General features: G+C 42.3%; 1 protein-coding gene across 1 annotated transcript in view; it reads left to right on the plus strand.

Annotated features, from left to right (window-relative positions):
• ufl1 (UFM1-specific ligase 1) overlaps positions 1-24,142 on the plus strand; it is an 80,357-nt gene that overhangs the window by 29,276 nt on the left and 26,939 nt on the right. The window contains exons 8-12 of the mRNA XM_068025881.1: positions 6,535-6,681; positions 14,597-14,772; positions 15,750-15,929; positions 18,916-19,039; positions 23,182-23,298. Of these exons, the coding sequence (XP_067881982.1) occupies positions 6,535-6,681; positions 14,597-14,772; positions 15,750-15,929; positions 18,916-19,039; positions 23,182-23,298 (744 nt within the window). The remainder of the gene's footprint in view (positions 1-6,534; positions 6,682-14,596; positions 14,773-15,749; positions 15,930-18,915; positions 19,040-23,181; positions 23,299-24,142) is intronic.

A 24,142-nucleotide genomic window follows, 5' to 3' on the forward strand; every position in this document is an offset into this window, starting at 1 on the left:
CATAATATGAGAAACACTATTTGTTATATCTTGATAAAAATACAGTCCCCGCATTGTTTTGGTGTTGAGCTCAGACTGCATATTTTGACTCTAATGACTGACAGGTGAATTGAGGTTGAGCAATTTTTGAGCCAGTTCCCAGGAAGATGATTTTGCATAAACCTGGTTTTGAATTTTGTATTAAACACAAATGGTAACAAAAGGAAATTTCACAGTGATGTAATAAAGAGATGCTGCTGAAAATAAAGCCTGGAAGCGTGACGATACTAGAAATGTTTCCCTCTCTTTCAAAACTGTCTTCTCCCTCACGCTTATTCAAAAAAGAAACAATGAACTTCTGACCTCTCTGCAGTCTTTAACATGGTCAACCACACCATCTTCCTCCAGTGCCTCTCCTCCATTGCCCAGCTCAGTGAGACTGTCCTCATTTGGTTCCATTCTTAACTATCCGATCATTGCCAGAGCATCTCCACCAATGACTTCTCTTCCACCCTGGCACCAACACCTCAGGAGTTCCCCAAGAATCAATCTTTAGCCTCCTTTTATTTATTTACATGCTGCCTCTTAACTACATCATCCTCCTTTCCATCTCTTGACATCAAGGCAGCATTTGACCGAGTATGGCATCAAGGAGCCCCAGCAAAACTGGAGTCAATAGGAATCAGCGGGAAAACTTTCCGCTGGTTGGAGTCATACCTAGCGTCAAGGAAGATGGTTGTGGTTGTTGGAGGTCAATCATCTGAGCTCCACGACATCACTGCAGGAGTTCCTCAGGGTAGTGTCCTAGGCCCAACCATCTTCAGCTGCTTCATCAATGACCTTCCTTCAATCATAAGGTCAGAAGTGGGGATGTTCGCTGATGATTGATTGCACAATGTTCAACACCATTCACGACTCCTCAGATGCTGAAACAGTCTGTGCAGAAATGCAGCAAGAGCTGGACAATACCTAGGCTTGGGCTGGAAGTAACATTCGCACCACACAAGTGCCAGACGATGACCATCTCCAACAAGAGAGAATCTAACCATCTCCCCTTGACATTCAGTGGCATTGCGATCACTGAATCCCCCACTATCAACATCCTGGAGGTTGCCATTGACCAGAAACTGAACTGGAGTAGCCATATAAATACCGTGGCTACAAGAGCAGGTCAGAGGCCAGGAATCCTGAGGCGAGTAACTCACTTCCTGACTTCCCAATGTCTGTCCACCATCTACAAGGTATAAGTCAGGAGTGTGATGCAGTACTGTCCACTTGCCTGAATGGGTGCAGTTCCAACAACACTCAAGAAGCTCGACACCATCCAGGACAAAGCAGCTCGCTTGATGGGCATCCCATCTACAAACATTCACTCCCTTCACCACTGGTGCACTGTAGCAGCAGTGTTTACCATCTACGAGATGCACTGCAGCAATGCACCAAGGCTCCTTCGACAGCACCTTCCTGACCCGTGACCTCTACCACCTAGAAGGACAAGGGCAGCAGATGCATGGGCACACCACCACCTGCAAGTTACACACCATCCTGACTTGGAATTAGATCACCGTTCCTTCACTGTCGCAGGGCAAACCTCTTGCAAACTCCTCTTACCCGCTCTTGATCTTTTCATTGAAAACTGTCGGCGAGACATTGGTCATCTCAATTTCTCTGCTCCCCTCACTCACTCTAACCTGTCCCCCTCTGAACTTGAGGCACTCCGTTCTCTCAGGTCTAACCCCGAAATGGTCATCAAACCTGCAGACAAGGGTGGTGCTGTTGTTGTCTGGCGCACTGACCTCTACCTTGTCGAGGCTCAGCGCCAACTTTCAGACACTTCTTCCTACCTCCCCCAGACCATGACCCCACCACCGAACATCAAGCCACCGTCCAAAGGACTGTCACTGACCTCATCTCCTCTGGAGATCTTCCCTCTACAGCTTCCAACCTCATAGTCCTGCAACCCCGGACAGCCCACTTCTACCTCCTTCCCAAAATCCACAAACAGGACTGTCCCAGCAGACCCATTGTGTCAGCCTGTTCCTGCCTCACTGAACTTATTTCTTCCTATCTTGACTGTATCTTTTCTCCGTTGGTCCAGTCTCTTCCCACCTATATCCGTGACTCTTTTGATGCCCTCCGTCATTTTGACGATTTCCAGTTTCCTGGCCCCAACCGCCTCCTCTTCACTATGGACACCCAATCTCTCTACACTTTCATCCCTCACCAAGGTAGTTTGAGGGCTCTCCGCCTCTTCCTTGAACAGAGGCCCAACCAGTCCCCATCCCCCGCCACCCTCCTCTGCCTGGCTGAACTTGTTCTCACATTGAACAACTTCTCCTTCGACTCCACTCACTTCCTTCATGTAAAAGGTGTTGCTATGGGTACCCGCATGGGTCCTAGTTATGCCTGTCTATTTGTGGGATATGTTGACATTCCCTGTTCCAGTCCTACTCAGGCCCCCTCCCCCAACTCTTTTTCCGGTACATTGATGACTGTATCGGTGCCGTTTCCTGCTCCCGCCCCGAACTGGAAAACTAATTTCCACTCTTCTCTCACCTTTACATGGTCCATCTCTGACACTTCCCTTCCTCGACTTCTCTGTCTCCATCTCTGGGGATAGGTTGTCTACTAATATCCATTATAAGCCCACTGACTCCCACAGCTACCACGACTACACTTCTTCACATCCTACCTCCTGTAAGGACTCCATTCCATTCTCCCAGTTTCTCCGTCTCTGACGCATCTGCTCTGATGATGCTACCTTCCATGACAGCGCTTCTGATATGTCTTCCTTTTTCCTCAACCGAGGATTCCCCCCCACTGTGGTTGACAGGGTCCTCAACTGTGCCCATTTCCCACAACTTTACCCTCACCCTTACCCTCACCCCTTCCCCTCCCTCCTAGAACTGTGACAGAGTTCCCCTTGTCCTCACTTTCCACCCCATCAGCCTCCATATCCAAAGGATCATCCTCCGCCATTTCCGCCACCTCCAGTGTGATGCCACTACCAAACACATCTTCCACTCCTTTCCCCTGTCAGCATTCCAAAGGGATAGTTCCCTCCTTGACACCCTGGTCCACTCCTCCATTACCCTCACCACCTCGTCCCATTCCCAAGCCACCTTCCCTTGCAATTGCAGGAGGTGTAATACTTGCCCATTTACCTCCTCTCTCCTCACTATCCCAGGCCCCAAACACTCCTTTCAGGATAAGCAACGATTTACTTGTACTTCTTTCAATTTAGTATACTGTATTCGCTGCTCACATTGTGGTGGTCTCTACATTGGGGAGACCCAAACGCAGACTGGGTGACCGCTTTGCGAAACACCTCCGCTCAGTCCGAAAGCATGACCCCGAGCTTCCAATTGCTGGCCATTTCAACACTTCCCCCTGCTCTCATGCTCACATCTCTCTCCTGGGATTGCTGCAGTGTTCCAGAGAACATAAATGCAAGCTCTGGAACAGCATCTCATCTACCGATTAGGCACACTACAGCCTGCCGGACTGAACATGGAGTTCGATAATTTCAGAGCATGACGGGCCCCACATTTTACTTTCATTTATTTATTCTTTTCTTTTGTGTTTATTTTATTTTATCTTAGTTTGTTCAGTTTGCCTACCCACTTTTTTTTTTCATGTTTGTACTTGTGGCTGTTCAGTTTTCAATCCGTTAATACCCTATCTACTAATGCTTTGTCTTTCAACACACCATTGACTTGTTGTTTGCCTTTGCTCCATGACCTTCTGGTCAGTTATTCTGTGACCTTGTCCTATCTACACTTTCTCCTTTGTTATCTCTTGCCCCACCCCTGCTTTACTTGCTTAAAACCTTTCCCATTTCTAAAATCTGCCAGTTCTGAAGAAGGGTCACTGACCTGAAACATTAACTCTGCTTCTCTCTCCACAGATGCTGCCAGACCTACTGAGTATTTCCAGCATTTCTTGTTTTTATTCGTGGAACTCTCTTCCTACCTACCCCACATGGTTCAAGAAGGCAGCTCACCACCACCTTCTCAAGGGCAATTAGGGATGGGCAATAAATGCTGACCTGGTCAGCGATGCCCATATCCCATGAACGAATAATAAAAAAAAATCTCTTATCTTGACCCCTCCACTACCTCTGTGTTGTCAGACTGTGGGCACAATGACCTGCCTTGGATGAGCTGCACTTTCCTGCAGTTAAATGTTGAGAAGACTGCGTCATTACCTTTAGTCTCTGCCATAATGCTCTTTACCCTTGCCACTGATTCCACCCCCTTCTTGGCCATTATCTCAGACTGGAACAGACTTTTCACGGCCTCAGCATTCAGTATAATCTTGAACTGAGCTTCTAGCCCAATATTCGCTCCATCATAAAGACTACCTATTTTCACCTCCATAACATTGCATGCTACCACTCCTGCCTCAGCCCATCTATTACTGAAACCCTCACCTATCTTTTTGTCACTGAACTATTGCAATGCTGTCCGAGCTGGCCTCTTATCGTCCACCATCAATAAACTTCAGCTTATTCCAAAACTCTGCCATCCATATCCATCCTGCTCACCTATTGCCATGTCCTTTCTTGTCTGCACTGGTTGCTATTGCCCCAATTTAAAATTCTCATTCTCATTTTTAAATTCTTTTCATGACTTCTCCCCCAACCCTAAACTCTGTCCCCGGACAGTCAACTTCTCTTGTGCATTCACCCTGCTCCTTGCCACCTAGGCCCCAGTCTCAGGATTTTCCTGCTTAAGCCCCTTCGCCTCCCTCTTTTCCTTTAAATCCTTTCTTGTCTTGGTCATTCCGTATCTCTAACCTACTCATCCTCTGTCCCAAAAAGCTGTTTATTCCTTTCTCTTGTCTTTGGGTATTCCCTTTACCCTTCACCCCCACCCTTCGCTGTAGTGCCTTCAGCTGCCTTGGCCTCACACTTCAGAATTCCCTCCCAAATCCCCTCTACTTCCCTTTCCTCTTTAAAACCCACCACTTTGACCAAACTTGATTTCCCCCCCCCCAACCACCTCTTACTATCTCCTCCTTTGGTTCACCATCCATGTACGTCTGATTGTAGCTCTTTGAAGCACCTTGGTGTGTTTTTCTACGATAAAAGGCATTATAAGCATAAGTTCTTGATAATTTTGATGGATTTAAGTGAACCAGAAAATTTTTGCTGCAGTCAAATCAATTGAAATGCCGCACTACCTGGTTTTGTCATTAGAGGCAGCTCTAATGTGTTAGAAACCCAGATGTACACTTGTTGCATCGAGAATATTACAATATCACAGACCATGTGAATTCCATTTGGGTATAACCAGATTGACTGAGTCAGGTAGAATGACATCACGGCACTGCATTTAATCTGAGTAATGTAAGGGTAATTTTTGCTTTGCAGGTCAGTGCTGAAAAATTACCATTTTGTGTTAATGGAACAATGTGCCATTTCTTAGCATGTCAACTCTCCTATTTCTTGCTGAGCATATCCAATCAAAAATTGTTCCCGTAATTGACTTCTTGTGGGTCCTCATTGGCGATATCATTAACTGTTAGCACAAGTTACTCTAACACCTTATTCTGGCAGATATTAAAATATGTTTGAACAATTTGAAACTAGATTTTAAAATATTTACTAATGCTCTGTCTTGTTGTCTATTTTCTGTCCTTAACTATCCCCTCTTTTATACATTAATTTTTATTTTGGATCATGTATTAAGGGCCACTAATGCAAAGCTGAGTGCCCATAGCACTGATGTGCCACAAGCACCAACCCTGAATTATGGAACACTGACATCTGCTCGATGCCATGCTGGTGCTTTAACCCAAAGTGTCTGTGACACTGACCCAGAGGGCCTACCATCTGCTATGACAGTTAATTGTGACTCTTGACCTTTATGTAAATTGGGGATCCTCCCCATCATGCAGCTGGAGTGCCAAAGCAATATCTTTTGACGCTGAGTACCCAAGAACAAATATTTGAGACAAAATCAACAAAAAATAAAATGGTATTGTGCTTCTGGGTGACTCAGTCTTTCACTGGGGACACCCATTCCTCCTGGATCTTGCTTCTTTGGCCTCCAGAAGCCAGTCTTTCAATGGAGTCATGCGCCTTTTTTTTCAAAAGTAAACAAATGGTGGCACTGCCAGGGCAGCAAGCAGCTCTTTAAAAGCAGCTGGTCCCGACAAAATGGTGCTCATGGCAAAAGATCCCCGTAACATCAGTGGGGAAGTGATGGCAAGGTGCAAATAAGGACAGAAGGCAGGTATGCCTGGTTCTGGCCTTGTACAGGAGTTCCTCCTTGGCCCTGTTGAATGGAGTTTCTGTCCCCTTGTCGCTGGCCACCTGGAGATCCCCCATAACTTGGCGCCAGATTCAAACAGATGTTGAGGAAGGGAAGTCCACACCATTGATATTTATGGTCAGTTTTCTTGGAGGTCAGTGAGGAATGCCGTCACTCCACCACTGACCGTGGAATCTGGGCCATGCATTTTGTTAAAGCTTTTCATTTTTAAAGCTGAAATCATGAATTTATTAGTTTTTCTTAAAATCACTATCTGTATGGATTATTATTTTTGCAGCTTTTCTTGAAGAGTTTATAAGCAGTGGCCGTTTGAATGGAGCAGTGATTGGTGGCAGACAGGATAAGGCTGTTTACATTCCTGACATCTACTCGAGAACGCAAAATAACTGGGTGGATTCTTTTTTCAAACAAAATGGCTATTTGGGTAACTATTTTTAACATTCACTGTCGCAAATATTAAACAGCCTTATTGAAGTTAAGATCTTGAAATTAGGGTGATCATTTTGTCATGTAACATTGAAGTGCACTTTCAGGTCAACTTGGAAACATAGAAAATAGGAGCATGAGTAGGCCATTCGGCCCTTCGAGCCTGCTCCGCCATTCATTATGATCATGGCTGATCATCCAACTCAATAGCCTGTTCCCGCTTTCGCCCCATACCCTTTGATCCCTTTAGACTGGACTTCAGATTCAGACTGACGCAAATCTGAAATTAAAATTGGAAAACGTCCACTAGATGCTTGTAAACCTGTGTAAGGATTTAACCTATTACTACAGGATTGGGCGTGACAACAAAAGTTCAGTATGGAGCTACTTTATTGAAAGTCAGAACAAACTCGCTCGCTGGAGGTCAAGCTTAGGACAGGTTCAGGTAGCAATTTACAGAACAACGCAGGGTATATACTTCCCCTGTTGAATCTGGACGGAAGAGCGCATTTCCTCTTGCAGTCTCCTGCTTCTGCCTTCTATTCTTGTTCTTTCTCTTGCCATGGCAAGACCACTCGGAGGGTCTCCTCTTATCCTGACTTTCTTCCAGTTGACACACACAGACCACCAATGAAAATAGTCCCCGAACACATCCTATGTTCTTGTCCAATCAAATAGGTATTCATGTGAAGGACATTCTCTCGATTTGGAATTAGTTTGCAGCACAGTACATTTTGCCTTCATAGGCTAAGCAAGCTACACACACCTTTACTTATATTTCAAAGCAATCTGTAGGCAGTGTTAGTATCTTACACCTGCCAAGAGTAGCTTGCAATTGGACTGAGCCAAAGAATTTTCAGTCTGATATTATCTCCATGATGTGTTGCTCAGCAGCCTTTGGTTAAAGATGTGCAACAAGTTTATCAGGAAGATAAAATTCTCCCTGTTTGCCTTGACCCTTTACCTAGTTTTTTTTAGAATTAAAAATGATTTTTGTTGTGCTGTCAACTTTTTTGTTTGTTTTTTCATTTTATTTTTCACAAAATAGAAAAGGTAAAGAATGAAGCATCAGAATTCCAGCCAGAAAGCCTGAAACATAATGACATTAGTCTGAAAGTAATAAAGTTCAGATTTGAAAGGGGTTTCAATTCATGGGGCGCTGGCACCAGTACTGGGGAAAGTGGAAGCTGTACAGGTGGGACGGTCTTCATCTGAACCGTGCTGCAATCAGTGTTCTGGCGAGTCATATGACTATGGCAGTCGAGAGAGCTTTAACTAAATAGTTGGGGAGAGGGTTCCTGTAAGGGGAGGTGTGGTAAGTTGAAGAGAAAGGACAAGGCACTAGAGCACAGTAGCTATATGGGTAATGATAACCAGAGAATGGCAGGATGGGCCAGAGTGTATAAACTGAAGAGTGCACCAGCCGATAGGCCTAGAGTTTGCAAGAATGGTAAAATGGCTCTGTATCTGAATGTGTGCAGCATTCGTAACAAAATGGATGAATGGTCAGCACAAATAGAAATAAGTATGTATGACCTGATAGCCATTATAAAGATTTGGTTGTGAGGTGACCAAGGCTGGAACCTAACTATTCAAGAGTATTTGACATTTCGGAAGGACAGGAAGCTAGGAAAAGGTGGTGGGGTAGCTCCGTTAATTAAGGATTTCATTAGTACGGTAGGGAGAGATGACCTTAGTTCAGAAAATTAAGATGTGGAATTAGTTTGAATAGAGATAAGAAATAGCAAATGTAAGAAGTAACTTGTGGGAGTATTTTATAGGCCCTGTAACAGTAGCTACACTGTAGGACAGTGTATAAGAAGAAATAATGGGGGCTTGTAAGAAAGGTACTGCAATAATGAGTGATTTTAATCTTCATACAGATTGGACAAATCAGATTGGCAAAGGTAGCCTGGAAGATGAGTTCATAAAGTGTATTCGGGACAATTTCTTCGAGCAGTACGTTCTCGTGCCAACCAGAGAGCAGGTTATTTTAGACCTGGTAATATGCAATGAGATACGATTGATTAATGATCTCATAGTAAAGGAGTCTCTAGGCAACAGTGATCATAACTTGATCGAATTTCACATTCAGTCTGAAGGTGAGAAGTGTGCGTCTAAAACTAGTGTCTTAAACTTAAATAAAGGCTAGTGGAGTGCCACAGGCATCAGTGCGGGGACCTCAACTCGGTATGAGGACTGAGTTGGCTAAAGGGAAATGGGAAAATAGATGAAAAGACAGGACAGAAGATAAGCAATGGCAGACATTTAAGGAGCTATTTCATAACTCTCAGCAAAGATATGTCCCTTTGAGAAAAAAAGACGCTATGAAAAGGATGCACCATCTGTGGCAAACTGAGGAAGTGGAGGATAGTGGCAAATTGAAAAAAAATGTGTCCAATACTGCGAAGTTTAGTGGTAGATCAGAAGATTGTACAGTTTTAGAAACTAGCAAAGAATGATGAAGAAAAAATGAGGGAGAAATAAGGGTATATGAGAAAACTAGCTAGAAATATAAAAACAGATAGTAAGAGTATTTAAAAAGGAAAAGAGTATCAAAAGTGAGCGTTAGTCCCTTAGAGGGTGAGACTAGTGAATTAATAATAGGAAACAAGGAAATGGCGGAACTGTTGAACAGGTATTTTGTGTCTGTCTTCACTGTAGAAGACACAAAAAATCCCAAGAATACTTGAAAATCAAGAGGTAAAAGAGAGGGAGGCACTTAAAACAGTCACAATCACTAGGGAAAAGGTATTGAGAAAACTATTGGAACTAAAGGCTGACCCCTGGACCTGATGGCTTGCATCCTAGGGTCTTGAAAGAAATGGCTGCAAAGCTAGTAGATGCATTTGTTGTCATCTTCCAAAGTTTCCTACATTCTGGAAAGGTGCCAGCCGATTGGAAAATTGCAAATGTATCATCTCTATTCAAGAAAGGAGGGAGACAGAAAGCAGGGAACAAGAGGCCAGTTAGCCTAAGATCATGGGGAAAATGCTAGAATCCATTATTAAGGAGGTTGTAGCAGGGCATTTAGAAAATCATAATGCAATCAAGCAGAGTCAACGTGGTTTTTTATGATTCGTTCGTGGGATGTGGACCTTGCTGACTAGGCCAGCATGTATTGCCCATCCCTAATTGTCTTTGAATTGAGTGGCTTGCTGGGCCATTTCAGAGGGCATTTAATAGCGGTGGCGTAGAGGTAATGTCACTGGACTAGTAATCCAGAGGCCCAGGCTAGTGCTCTGGCGACATGGGTTCGAATCCCACTACGGCAGATGGTGAAATTTGAATTCAATTAATAAATCTGGAATTAAAAAGCAAGTCTAATGGTGACCATGAAACCATGGTCGATTGTTGCAAAAACCCATCTGGTTCACTAATATCTTTTAGGGAAGAAAATTTGCCGTCCTTACCTGCTCTGGCCTACATGTGACTCCAGACTCACAGCAATGTGGTTGACTCTTAAATGCCCTCTGAGAATCGAGGGCAATTAGGGATGGGCAATAAATGCTGGCCTAGCCAGGGACGCCCACAACCCATGAACGAAAAAAAAATGGGTCATTTTCTGGTTGGCAAGCCATTACTAGTGGAGTGTCACAGGGGCCTCAACTATTTCTAATCTATATCAACGACTTGGATGAAGGGACCGAATGTATGGTATCTAAATTTGCTGATGACACAAAGATAGGTAGGAAAGTAAGCTGTCAAGAGGGCATCAAGTTTAAAAAAGGATTAGATAGGTTAAGCAAGTGGGCAAAAATTTGGCAGATAGAGTATAATGTGGGAAAATGTGAACTTGTCCACTTTGGCAGGAAGACTAGAAAAGCTGTATATTATCTGAATGGAGAGAGGGACTGCAGAACTCTACGGTACAGAGGTATCTCGGTGTCCTGGTACATGAATCACAAAATGTTGGTCTGCAGGTACAGTAAGTGATTAGGAAGGCAAATGGAATGTTGATGTTTATTGCAAGGGGCATAGAGTACAACAGTAGGGAAGTGTTGCTAAAGCTGTACAGGACCTTAGACCGCATCTAGAGTATTATGTACAGTTTTGGTCTCCTTACTTAAAGGATGTAATTGCATTAGAAGCCATTCAGAGAAGGTTCACTCAACTGATTCATGGGATGAGGTTGAACAGGTTGGGCCTTTACCCATTGGAGTTTAGAAGAATGAGAGGTGATCTTATTGAAACACATAAGGTCCTGAGGGGACTTGGTGGATGCTGAGAGGATGTTTCCCCTTGTTGGGATCTAGAACTAGGCAGTACAGTTTAAAAATTAGGGATCTTCCATTGAAGACAGGTGAGAAATTTTTTCTCAAAGGGTGGTTAGACTGTGGAATTCTCTTCCACAGAGAGCAGTGGAGGCTGGGTCGCTGAATATATTTAAGGCTGAGCTAGATAGATTTTTGATCGACAAGGGGGTCGAGGGTTATGGGGGGCAGACAGGAAAGTGGAGTTGAGACCACAATCAGATCAGCCATGATCTTATCGAATGGCAGAGCAGGCTCTAGGGGCCAAATAGCCTACTCCTGCTCATATTTCTTGTGTTCTTGTGGAACATCTCTGAGAAAATTGCAGGCTGTAGAATTTTAACAGGTAGGTCAATGAATGCATCAAGTAAGTCTATGCCCATTTTCCTCAACATGAGACACCGAGCTGAATTTTCGTAATGTACTAATAAATCTACTTGGCACCTTTCACTTTGCTTTTAAATCCTTGCCGTAATGAAATACCCAAACTATTTATCATACTTGTATGTGTGGCTTAACTAAAGTCTTGTATAAGATCCACTTAGTTCCTCGCTTTTGTATTCTATGCCTATAGACGCCTGTGTCTTAACTCACGCTGTCGGATCACCCCTGTGCTCGCTGACCTACGTTGGTTCCCAGTCAAGCACTGTATTGATTATAAAATTCTCATCCTTGTTTTCAAATCTCTTCATGGCCTCACCCCTCCCTATCTCAGCTCAACAACCCTCTGAGATGGCTGTGCTTCTCTAATTCAGGCCTCTTGTGCATCCCTGATTTTAATTGCTTCACCATTGGTGGCTATGCCTTCAGTTGCCTAAGTCCTAAGCTCTGGAATACCCTCCCTACACCTCTTTACCTCACTTTCTGTCTTTAAGATATTCCTTAAAACTTAACTCTTTGACCAAGCTTTTGGTCATCTGGCCTAATATTTCCTTTTATTGCTCGGTGTCGTACTTTGTTTTGTAATCCTCCTGTGAAGTGTTTTGGGATGCTTTATTGTGTTAAAGATGCTGTATAAATATAAGTTATAGATACAAAATCAAGGAAACCATTTACCTTGTTTAGGCATTATTAATTTGCACTGCCATCTTTTATCTGCCTCAAAATGTTTCTCAGCTATTTAATCCTCTTTAAACATTGAATTTCCTTTTCTTATTCCTACCTCCAAGTGTAATGCTTCATTTTTCTACAGTGAACTGCATCTGTCACTGATCTTCCCAAATTGATAGCCTGTCTGGGTCTTATCATTCTTTTAGTCTTCACCACAGTTTGCTTCAGGCTGCCAACCTAGATGTAGGCCTGTGCGAATAATTGTTTTCCAGAGATGTACAACACTTCAGAGGCAACTGTGAATAAGAATTGGCTTTTTATTCTGAATTGTTTAGTTTTCATGTGTTTCCTGCGCTCCAAATGTTATTTTTAATGGATAAATTTTAGCTCGGTGAAAACTTCAAGCTAATAGCTCAAACCAACTGTTTAATGATTTGACTGGCTGCTACCTATTTATTTGATTTAGAGATACAACACTGAAACAGGCCCTTCAGCCCACCGAGTCTGTGCCGACCATTAACCACCCATTGATACTAATCCTACACTAATCCCATATTTCTACCACATCCTCACCTGTTCCTATATTCCCCTACCACCTACCTATACTACCAGTGGCGCAGTGGTTAGCACCGCAGCCTCACAGCTCCAGGGACCCGGGTTCGATTCCGGGTACTGCCTGTGTGGAGTTTGCAGGTTCTCCCTGTGTCTGCGTGGGTTTTCTCCGGGTGCTCCGGTTTCCTCCCACAAGCCAAAAGACTTGCAGGTTGATAGGTAAATTGGCCATTATAAATTGTCACTGGTATAGGTAGGTGGTAGGAAAATATAGGGACAGGTGGGGATGTTTGGTAGGAATATGGGGTTAGTGTAGGATTAGTATAAATGGGTGGTTGATGGTCGGCACAGACTCGGTGGGCCGAAGGGCCTGTTTCAGTGCTGTATCTCTAATATACTAGGGGCAATTTATAATGGCCAATTTACCTATCAACCTGCAAGACTTTGGCATGTGGGAGGAAACCCACGCAGACACAGGGAGAACTTGCAAACTCCACACAGGCAGTACCCAGAATTGAACCCGGGTTGCTGGAGCTGTGAGGCTGCAGTGCTAACCACTGCGCCAATGTGCCGCCCATTGCTTATCAGTTTGGGACTGGTTGCTGATGGTTCAATCTTTTGCTTTTTCATTCATCTTGGGTAGTTACCAACTGAACTGCTTTTGATTAGCACATATTTAATCAGTAATTTAACATTGAAGCCATTCTTTCCATCGATTATTACTTATTGTCATTCAGAGGCTTGGCACGATGGGCTGGATTTTACCGACCCCCCACCCCCCCCCCCCTCCCTCCCTCCCCAGACGTTGGGTTTTGTGGCTGGGGAGGGGGGGGTTGGAAAATGCCTCCAGGGAAGGGCTGCCATGTAGTCTGACGCCAGGAGGGCTCGGCCCAATATTACCGCCGGCGGCAAGGCCTCAGCTGCACCCCCTGCCGCTTGGCAACGGGACCCCAATTTGAATGTTTAAGTAAGTTAAAATGATTCGTTTAATTAAACTCACGTCGCCTCCTGATATCCTGCTGCGATCTTCTGCCCAGCGGCCAGCACTCCCGTGCCTTTAGATCCCCATCTGGGGAAACGAGATGCTACACTTGTTTGGGGGTGGGGAGGTAAGTTTATCAGTGCAAGGGGGTGGTGGGGAACAGGGTCACATTAATGTCACGGGTGTGAAGGATGGTGAGAAGGGTTGTAGTTGAAAGTTTGTGCAGTTTGGGGAGAGGAAGGTCAGATGGTAAAGGTATTTTGGGGGGGGGGGCAAGTAATTGATCACATTATTATTGGGGGGTGGGAGATGGACAAAAGAGATGTATTTACTTATTGCAATTCAGTTTAACTTTAAATATTTAAATTAGCCAGTAGGACCGACAGCCCTTTAAAAATGGTGTCAGTGCCTGCGCACAGGCAGCTGACGCCATTGCCAGTGACGGACAGCCCGCCCCCTCCATGTGATCGGGGGGGTGGGAGGGAGTGGTGGCACACCCCCAGGGATGCAAATGAGCCACTGCACGGAAGATTGCGGCAGCTCTATAGCGTGCGGCCTGCCCGCGTTTTTCATTGGTGGTGAGATAATCAAGCCTGATGGATGGGCACTTGACACAAGACTTGATTATATTTATTTATTTATTTTATTTATAGATAGATATATGCAAGACTTTTCTGTCTACTTGGCTGTTGAAATCCTGTTTAAGTTTGTCTTCATTCCATAACCTGGGATGTGGGGAAGTAGAGGCTTGGCTAATAAATTCATATATTTGTCACTGAATAGACCAGAGTCTTTATACCCAAACTATAATTAATGCTGGCACACGCTTAACTACAACCGAGTGCGAATTTTCTTGACCTATATATTTCAGGAATTATATTGCTGAGCTTGATATACTCCTTGGGTGAGATTATTTGCCCACATTTATGAAGAATGTCATTGTTACTGTGTGAAAATGATATATAGTATCCTCATTCATATAATGAAATCAGGAGTTATTGGTAACACTTGGAGGGCAGATAGCTTTTGGCTAGAACACTGTTCTTTTGAAATTGTTTTTCTTTCCTCCGTTCTAGAATTTGACACTTTGTGCAGACTGGGAATCCCAGATCCTGTGAGTTACATAAAGAAGCGATACAAATCAGCATCGATGACCACCTTGAAGGCTGTTTGTGTTGGGCATACTATTGTGGATCAGGTGGAAGCTTCAGTAGAGGAGGCTATCCACTCAGGCACCTGGGTGGATGTACAGGTACTGCTTTTCTGACGCACTCCCATTAAGCAAGGTTTCAAATTTACTGCTGTACAATGAAGGAACAAAGTTAATTTTACATAAAATGGAGGATAAACATTTTTTTTAATGTCCTGAGTTTTTAACTATTCATCAACAGATTCATGCTGGGAAAATAACCATCACTGAATGCTAAATACTGTATTAAGCTTTGCTCAGGCATTTATTAGCTTTTTGTTTGTACAATGCAATAGGAACACTATTGGTAATTTTATGAACTTGTGCTGCCAGCATGAAGTATGTACCAACATTTCAAGCTTGAGCCTCCTTACCCCCTAGCATTTTCTATAATTATCCCTTCTATGTTGAGTATGGCAAGAAAGAATGTGATAATGCATGTATTACTCCTGGGTCAAACCAATATAGCCCCTGTTCAATATAGCTACTGTAACACTTGTAACTGTGATATGCTGTGGGTTCAAAAAGGAGCCTCAGTTTAAAAAATGTCATTTTAAAAATAAGTGTTGCCATAATTAAATTGCAGGATCTGATTCATATGGAGAATGAGAGGAACTGTCATTGTTTAAAAAAATGAGCAGTTTCTAATATTGAATGTTCCCTTGAGGAGGTTTTACAGTTTGCAAATGGTCACATATTTATTGTTACTGACTACTTTCCACAAGGTACCACCAGAATCTCTCTTACCCCATCCCAGTAAAACAGTGTTTCGTGATATATTCAGAGGATTTTTGTTTTCAATGAGTTCATCAGAGGCAAATGGCATTTTTCAGTTCTATTGTAACTGCCATAAGGGAATATGCACAAACTCCAATGTTGGGAATTTCCAGCTCAGATAAATGTGGATGCAGCAAGAGGAGGAAACAATCAGATTACATTTGAAGTTTGCTGACTACTTCCACAGTAGGAATTGTATAAATTTTGATATCTGTTGAGTCTGTCCAATATGATTTGCATAATTTTATTTGCTTTGCAAACAGCCCCTGTTGCCCAGTTCGTTCTCTGTGGAAGATGCCTCTATTTTGCTGCAGCAAATAATGAGGACAAAGCAAAAACAGTCTGCTTCCAGGATTTTTGGAGACACCATCGTAGTCAGTGAGCAGTTCATCAGCAGCTGTGCATCTCTCTTTGAGCAGATGATGCAACACAAGGCTGAAAAGGTAGAGAAGCCTTTATTCAGATCACATTCAACTTTGAGGCAACAGAAGCAAGGCCTATGATGAAAAGTAGATTATAACTAAAAATGAGCACAGTTAACTTAAAGATTAATTAATAACCTTGTGTTTCTATTTTCTAATGGCATCTCTCCTGCCATTTCACATTTGGTGGCAGAGTCTTTAGCTGTGTTGGCCCTAGTCTGGAATCTCCTCCCTCAACAGATCTGTCTCGCTTCCTCGCTCCCTGCCTTTAAAAGCCTCCTCAAACCCTACTTTTGTTCACGTATCCTAATCCTTTTCTGCTTTACCTCAGGATGTTTGCTATATTAAAGGGCCTACATAAATGCAGGTTAATGTTGATCACTGCCAGAGATTAAAGCTCTGATGTTCATGCAGAATTATCCTGTTACAGTAGCTAGTTGCAAGTAATTTATTCTGGACTGGTGATTATGGGAGATTCCACTGGTAAATGCAGTCCTTGAGAACATGGCCTAGAAATTGTGATGCCATTTTACAGGAGTAAAATGGGCCCCTAAATGACCAAAATGATGAGTGGCACATTTGCACATTTCAGAAGTTTGCAATTTGTGTAAAGGTTGAAGTATTAAGCGTTCAGGGAGCGCGTCTGAAACAGCCTTCAATCCTTTTCCCATGCAAGTAGGGGGCCTGACGCCTGGTTTGGGGATCCTTCCTGGAATTGGGCTGTGATGAACATAATCAGGGCTGGACCCGCTGCGTTCAGTAGAACTAAGTTTACACGCAACCTAACCAGTGTTCCTTAAAGGAACCGTTGTGGGCCGCCATCAAAAAGATAAGTTTTTTTAAAAACTTGGCTGAGTATGGAGCTGAGAGAAGTAGGAGTGCTTCTCCTGGCTTCACTGCAGTCCTGAAGACCGTTGCTGACCCCTGCTTGTCCCGTCTCCTGATCGTTCTTCCCCACTGCACCTCACCCCAGGACCTAACTGCTAAATCAGTAGAATAGACATTTGTGATATTTCAGTTACAAGGGAAGTGTCTTGTAACCAACCTCATTTGCAAAGGTTGCTTCAATCTAAAGAACATAATTCAAGAAATACTCCTGGATCAGTCTCATATTCCTGAGTATTTAAAATATTATACCCTATCTTCACCATGAAATAATTGGCCTCTCATTGTGAACTGTCATATTTAAACATTTTCAGTGCTGATGGATGGAGCAGAATATTCTGCACTGAGCCTTTCATCCACAGAAGCATTTTGGATGTTCAGGGCACTGGAGGCAGTGAGAAAACATTGTATTTCCTCAAAATGATGGAATGATGGTTGATCTGCTTAGGACTCCAACTAACATGTATTGAGTTAAATTTAAAATCAGGAATTGAGAATGAAACCATTTCAGCTCTCAATCTGGATTACTTTATTAATAAGTTGATAATGTCCAAAGACTGTATCCTCAAGCTTGATAAAGGTAGGATTAAAACTTTTGAATATGTATTTAATTTGTAGAAAGCCTTGTGTTGGCAAATTTGATCCACTCTTCTTCCTACTCTGATATAGTCTGCAATAAAATAAACACTGACAGGGCAGTTCCAAATTGTTGTGGTATATTTAGCACCCCACCCCCCCCCCCCCCCCCCCCACACACACACACACATTTTAAGGACTATTTTCCATCCAATTTGTAATAGACAAAAGAATGATTTTATAAGCAGAACTTTGGAAAATTTGAGAGGCGTAGTACAAATCCAGGCCGCAGAAGTGTAAAGGATATTTGTCCCCATCCCCTCCCACCACCCCCAAAAAAAACTAAATTAATTCATTTGGTTCAAATATACCAATTTTGCTGCATTACATTGCCAACAGAATCTAAGTTACACCTCCCTTCAAATACCTTGTGCAGGGCAACAGACATTTTTACGTTTTTTAACATTTAATGAAATTCTAGTCATTTGCACACCAGACAGGTAAAAGATTAGGGGCTGAAATGCCAAAATCGGCAGCAGGCTGGGCGGGTCGCACGTCGTGGAGCTGATGTGAAATTAAGTGCGGTGGCTCATTTAAATAGCTGGGGCGAGCTGCCACTGCCCCCCCCAATGATGTGGAGGGGATGGGCTGTCCGTCCCCGGCAATGGCGTTAGCTGCCTGTGCGCAGGCACTGATGCCATTTTTAAAGGGCTTTGAGCCCTACTGTTTAATTCAAAAATTTAAAGAGGCATTGAATAAAAAAAATTAATAACATTTATTTTTCCCCTCTCCCATTTCCCCCCCCCCAGTAACCATAGAATTAATTACTTGCCCTCTTCCCCACCCCCAAATAAACACTTACCTTGTCCACCTGACATTCCCTCCCCCCCACCCACCCCACCAGCCAAAGTGCATAAACTTTAAACTGTAACCCTTCCCACCATCCCCTGCACCAATGAAATTACTTTGACCCCACTCCCCATCCCCTGCACTGAGAAACTTACTTCCTCCCCCCTCCCAACCTGTGTTCCGCCTCGTTTCCCTGGACGGGGATCCGAAGGCGCATGAGTGCCGGCCAGCGGCACGAAGATCGCACTGGGACAGACGTCGGGAACGTAGATATCATTAATTCATTGATTTTAATTAATTTAACTATTTAAATGGTGGTCCCATCACCGAGCGGTGAGGGGGCCGCCACGAGGCCTCGCTGCCGCCAGCAATATCGGGCTGGGCCCTCCCGGCATCAGGGTGCATGGTGGTCCTTGCCCAGAGGCATTTTCCGCCCCCACCACGATCCCCGACGTCAGAGGGCCTGTAAAATTCAGCCCTAGGTCTTTCAAGTGAATGGTTTTAACTATATGTCATTTGACATTATTCTGTTTTATTTTTGCTGCATGGAATTCGCTTGTCAACCATGTTCTTGATTGTTGGGTTTGTACATTCTTTGCATAGGATCTTTGCACAACCTACTTTTTTGTAACTTTTTTAAAATTTGAGCTTTGTCCACATATTGTATTTATCCATTGCCAGTTTGCCTTTGTCTTAGGAGGTACAGAACAACCATGCTCATGTGTTGACAGAAGAGGACCTGAAGCAGGCTGCTCTTATTGCAGAAAGTATGATTTCAGTTAAAAAGGATAAGCGAGAGGACAGGAAGAAGAAAGCATCAGGTGGGTTTGTAGATAACAAAGCTCATAAATATGTTCTTGTGTTTTACTGATTTTCTTCAGCTTTCAAAATCTGGATCAATTCCAAAAGATTCAAAGCAACAGTGTTTTTTTAAATAAAAGCTTACAATTTAGTATTTTTCCCACAGATATTTTAAGTACTGGTGTTATCTTGTAGCTTACCACCTTGTTTCCCAACGGGTAACCAATTCTTACTTAGTTTTCAGATTTTTAAATTACTTCTGTGTTTTTCAAATTGAGACGTTCCAGCGCTGGTGAATGGAACAATTTCTCACTTCATATTTCTATTATCAGCATCAGAATAATGATGAGGCTAATGATGTTTATATGATGGAGTCCTCTTGAGAATGGGTTTAAGGTACATGGGGCATGATTTTCCTGTGGAAAACATCTCATGACGTCGGTCATTAGTTACACTTGCCCTTGCAATTTAGATTTTGCATGGCAAATTGTTGAAAGTACGAGCTGATAACTGCGCAGGGAAGAAAACAAAATGGAGTATTTTTCACTGAGAAGAAAGTGTAAATTAGAGTGAGTGAATTCAATATTAAGTCAAGTACAGAAAAAGAAACAGAGGGGAAGAAAGATTGGGTTAAGAGAGAAAATTAAAACCTAAGGGAATCAGAGTCCACACTAGTAATAGTTAATTTTCGGTATCAGAGAGGTCGACTGAGTAATTAACACTTAAAACATCAGTAAAAGGGGACTTAGACTTGAAATGACTTGATTTAACTTTCTGTGGTGTATTCGCACAGTGGATAAGAACGAACAGCAACTTGACAACATTCAAGTACTGGTGTTATCTTGGAGCTTACCCTAGTTTCCTAATGGATAACTAATTTGTAATTATCTTTCAGATTTTTAAAAATTACTTCTGTGCTTTTCAAAATGAGATGATCCTACGCTAATGAATGGAACAATTTCTCACTTCATATTTCTATTGTCAGCGTCAGGCACTCCTAGCTGAGTGTTAGTACAGCTAGCGTATAACCCCCCTCTACACTGCTGCAACCAGATTTTTGTGTCAGAATAATGATGAGGCTAACTGTGGTAATTGTTATTTAGGCACACAATGTACAGCAACTTCAGCTGAGGGGCAGATGCTCAGCTAAACTCAAAAATTCAAAAGCTGTTGCCTAAGTTGGGCCACTTTGTTGTTAGCTTCACAAGATAAGCATCTCACTGTCTGCCTTATCATTGAAATGCTTTGAATGTTGCCAAGTTGCTGTTAGTTCTTATCTACCATGCGAATACACCACAGAAAGTTAAATCAAGTCATTTCAAGTCTAAGTTCCTTTTTACAGATTTTGCAAGTGTTAATTATTCAATCAGCCTCTCTGATACTGAAAATTAACTATTATCAGTGTGGAATCTGATTCCTTCAGGTTTTAATTGTTGTTAGAGATTTTACAAACATAAAATTTAAAATTGTCTTTTCCTTTCTGATGAAGTAATTTATGACTTTAACCCCTTATAGGGACTAAACCAAATCAGGAGTACATCCCTATGAATGTCCTTTAATTAAGTTCAAACCAGACAAATCCTTATAGACACTTATTTGGGGCCAAAGAATTGAACTAGTTTTCCTTCAAAGAAAGAAAACTAACAGAGAATATTACCATCTTTCGAATAGCCTATTTTTAATAATTATGGCTAAGTCATAAATATCCAGATATTATAAGGGTCTGGGAAACTCTCTTCAGTATGTATCTTTCCACCTAAGGAGACAGAGAGGGGGTTCTTGTAGTTGTATACAGAATGCTACATGAGACGATTTATTAACTTTTATATATTTATTAAAGAATTTACATGCAATACTCTTTTAAGTGGATATCACAATGTCAAATATTACTGAGAGATGTAACACATATTCTTATTTCTAACATAGAATCCTTGCTAATGTTACAGCAATATATCTTAGAATAGCCAGCCACCAAAATTTAATGCAAACTTTTACCTTAAATTCCCCAAGTAAACCATAGGCTGAGAAGTATTGTTTGAGGAATTCAATACTTCTAATTTGTTACTTCAGATAGCCTCATGTTTATACTGTTTCTAAGGTGTCATATAACCTTTTAGCATATAGGTGTTCCCTTTCTGTGTGTGTTTTTCTTGCTTTCAAGATGCATATTTCGTAGTATCATTAACTAAAATCTCCACTTAATGTTTTACTGGAATTCCCCTGCTCTTGAAGTTGTGAGCATTTATCTGGTCAAAATGTTTATAATTGTGTTTACTTGACCTCTTGTTCCTGTAAGTCCATTTTATTGTTTTATTATCTATAGTTGTGTTTTATGGTAGGTTGAATCCTCTTTGTGGGTCATTCTGCCTACATTTACCAATACCATCAATTAATTAAATTTCTGGCTACATTTTACAGGGTGTCACACAGGATATTTCAATGTGTGTGTTTATCTTCCAAATCCCTGGCAACAGAAATTCTATTCCTACAGGGACCTTGACATTTTTTAACTATTACCTTCTTAAAGGGGAATGTCAATGAGTCTTGAAAACTGACCATTTATTCAATTGTTAATTCTAAAAGGTATAATATATCAACTATATCTAAATGCTACCTAATTAAGCCTATTATATCTATATTCCATCGCACTGACTTTTTTTTTTCCTCTTTTAAACCAATCTTTCTTTCCCTCTGTTTCCCTTTCTGTATTTGACTTAACATTGAATTCACTCACTGTAATTTACACTTTCTTCTCAGTGGAAGATGCTCCATTGTGTTTTCCTCCCTGCGCAGTAAACTCGTACTTACAACATTTGCCACGCAAAAATATTTGAATTTAAATTGCAAGGGCAAGTGTAACTAATGACAGATCATTAGATGCCCTTCCACAGGAAAATCATGCCCCAAGTACCTTAAACCCATTCTCAAGAGGATTCCATCATAACTGAACAAGTACGGTGTTTCTGTTACACATTTGTGTTAAATTGGGGACACTATTGTAATATGGAGCTTCACATGGGAAGAAGGGATTGAGGCCATGCAAACTCATTCAATATTTTATCCTTTAATTAAAGCAGAGAGGGAAGACCTTCATTACACAGGTTAAGGGTCTTACTCTGGGAAAAGGATGGTTTGCTACCCCACTATGATACCCACCTCTCTGATTTTATTGATGAATTTGTGAATCTTTACTGCTACATAAGTAGTTATGGCAAAACTACTGTTAAGTCCTTCCATTTAGCATTGCATTGTTAAAAACAAAAAGCCTCAAGTTTCATCTCAGTAAAAACATGATAGTTGACTCAAGGGTACTGACGCCTTGGTCCTTAGGAAAATCTCTCTGCCTGGCTATATGTTCCATCACCTGCCCCACCCAAACTGCTGCAATAGTGCTGTGGTCCCTATCACCAACTTGGGCCTTGGCCCCTCCTCCTACTCCTTTGGCACCTTCTCCCCTTAAAATGCCTAACCTTGTTGTCTACTTTCCACCCAAGATCCACCCTGAGATATCCTCCGTGTTCCTCGCAGCTGCTGCCCTGAGTGACTCTTCATCCTCGGTATTTTAAATTCTACCTTAGCTCCCCGTCCCCTCTCCTTTGAATTCACTGCCCTCCTCTCTGTCCATAGAAACTTTCCTACCGAGAATCGTGGCCATCTTTCAACTACCCTATTAACTCTACTCCCACAGTCTTGGTCACTGACAAGGTTGTCTCCGACCACTTCCTTGTATCCTTCACCGTCCACATTTTCCCCCCACCCCACTGCCCACTGTTCATTCTGACCCCATTTCCTTATGTGCCACACCTGGGAAAATCATTCAGGTTTCAAACTTTGAACTAACTAACCTTTGGCCCTCCTTTTAACATCCCGCTCCCTTGGCTCCACCGTCGGTAAATGTTCCTTCAGATGTCTAGGTGTCATGCTATTGCATTCCCTCCTTAAACCTCTCTTCTTCTCCTCCTCTCTAACACTCCCCTTAAAAATGACCTCTTTGACAAGGCTTTAGTTCACCTCCCCTAATTTCTCCTCCTTTGGCTCAAAGTGCCTTGAGATGCTATTCTATGATAAAAATGCTGTATAAATGCCAGCTTTTTTTAACATCTATAATTGAGTTTATCTTGGATGCTGATTCAGTATTTGTATTTAAACCTTTCTCCATTAGATGGCACTGGAAGTACCCGAGCAGGAGGTGGTGGTAATGCTAGAGAAATCAGGACCAGGAAGACCAAGAAGAAGGGGAAGAGAGATGAGGATAGTGATGAAGAGATGCCAGCTACAAGTATGTTGTGACAATATGGAAGGATTAATTATTAATTTTTCTTTGACTTTTAATCTAGCAAAGTAATACATTTGCTGTGATTTGGTTGCTTGTTTATTTTATAAATGGAACATTACTTACTAAGATTGTACAGCTATGATTTATTATATCTGTTCAAACTTTTAAAAATTTCAATATTGCAGATTATTAATGTTTAATTCAGTTTTCTGTTCAGTAACAATAGAAGCATTAATTAAAATTGTTCAGTTAGACTCCTAGGTCATAGATTTCTTCTAAGTGATACTGATTTTACTGCTAGATTTTTTCATTTGATCAGCTATCTTTGTCCCAAAACTTATTTTTCTCTCGAGCTGCTTTTCTGTTATATAGTAGTCATTACATCTGTCCACTACCACTAGAGAGCAGTGTGTGCTGTTTCTTCATAATATTCAGCCATAACAAAATCTGTGGTATTGTTAACAATAAATTTAAACACTGCCATCTATAGTTTACATTGACCCTGGTGAAAGCATGTTCATTGAAGGATGGAAATAGCAACATAGAAAAAGACTATTCAGCCCATTGAATAGGTGCTGGTGCTAAATCTTCAACTGAAGATATCTACTGTACTTATGTTTTCCTGCACTTTCCCTGTATCCTCCATTTGGAATATTCATCCATTTCCTTTTGAAATAAAGTTAGTATCTGTGGCCTGAATTTTACCAGTCCCTCGAAGCCCTGGGTCGCGGCGGGAGTGGGGCCATAAGATTCTGCTGGGAGAGGCCCGCCTCGATGCCCGACATCGAGAAGGACCCACCGCATATTACCAGCAGCAGGGGGACCTCGGTGTGGCCCGGGTGGGGCC

This window comes from Heterodontus francisci, chromosome 3, assembly GCF_036365525.1.
Source record: "Heterodontus francisci isolate sHetFra1 chromosome 3, sHetFra1.hap1, whole genome shotgun sequence".
NCBI classification, from domain to species: Eukaryota; Metazoa; Chordata; class Chondrichthyes; order Heterodontiformes; family Heterodontidae; genus Heterodontus; species Heterodontus francisci.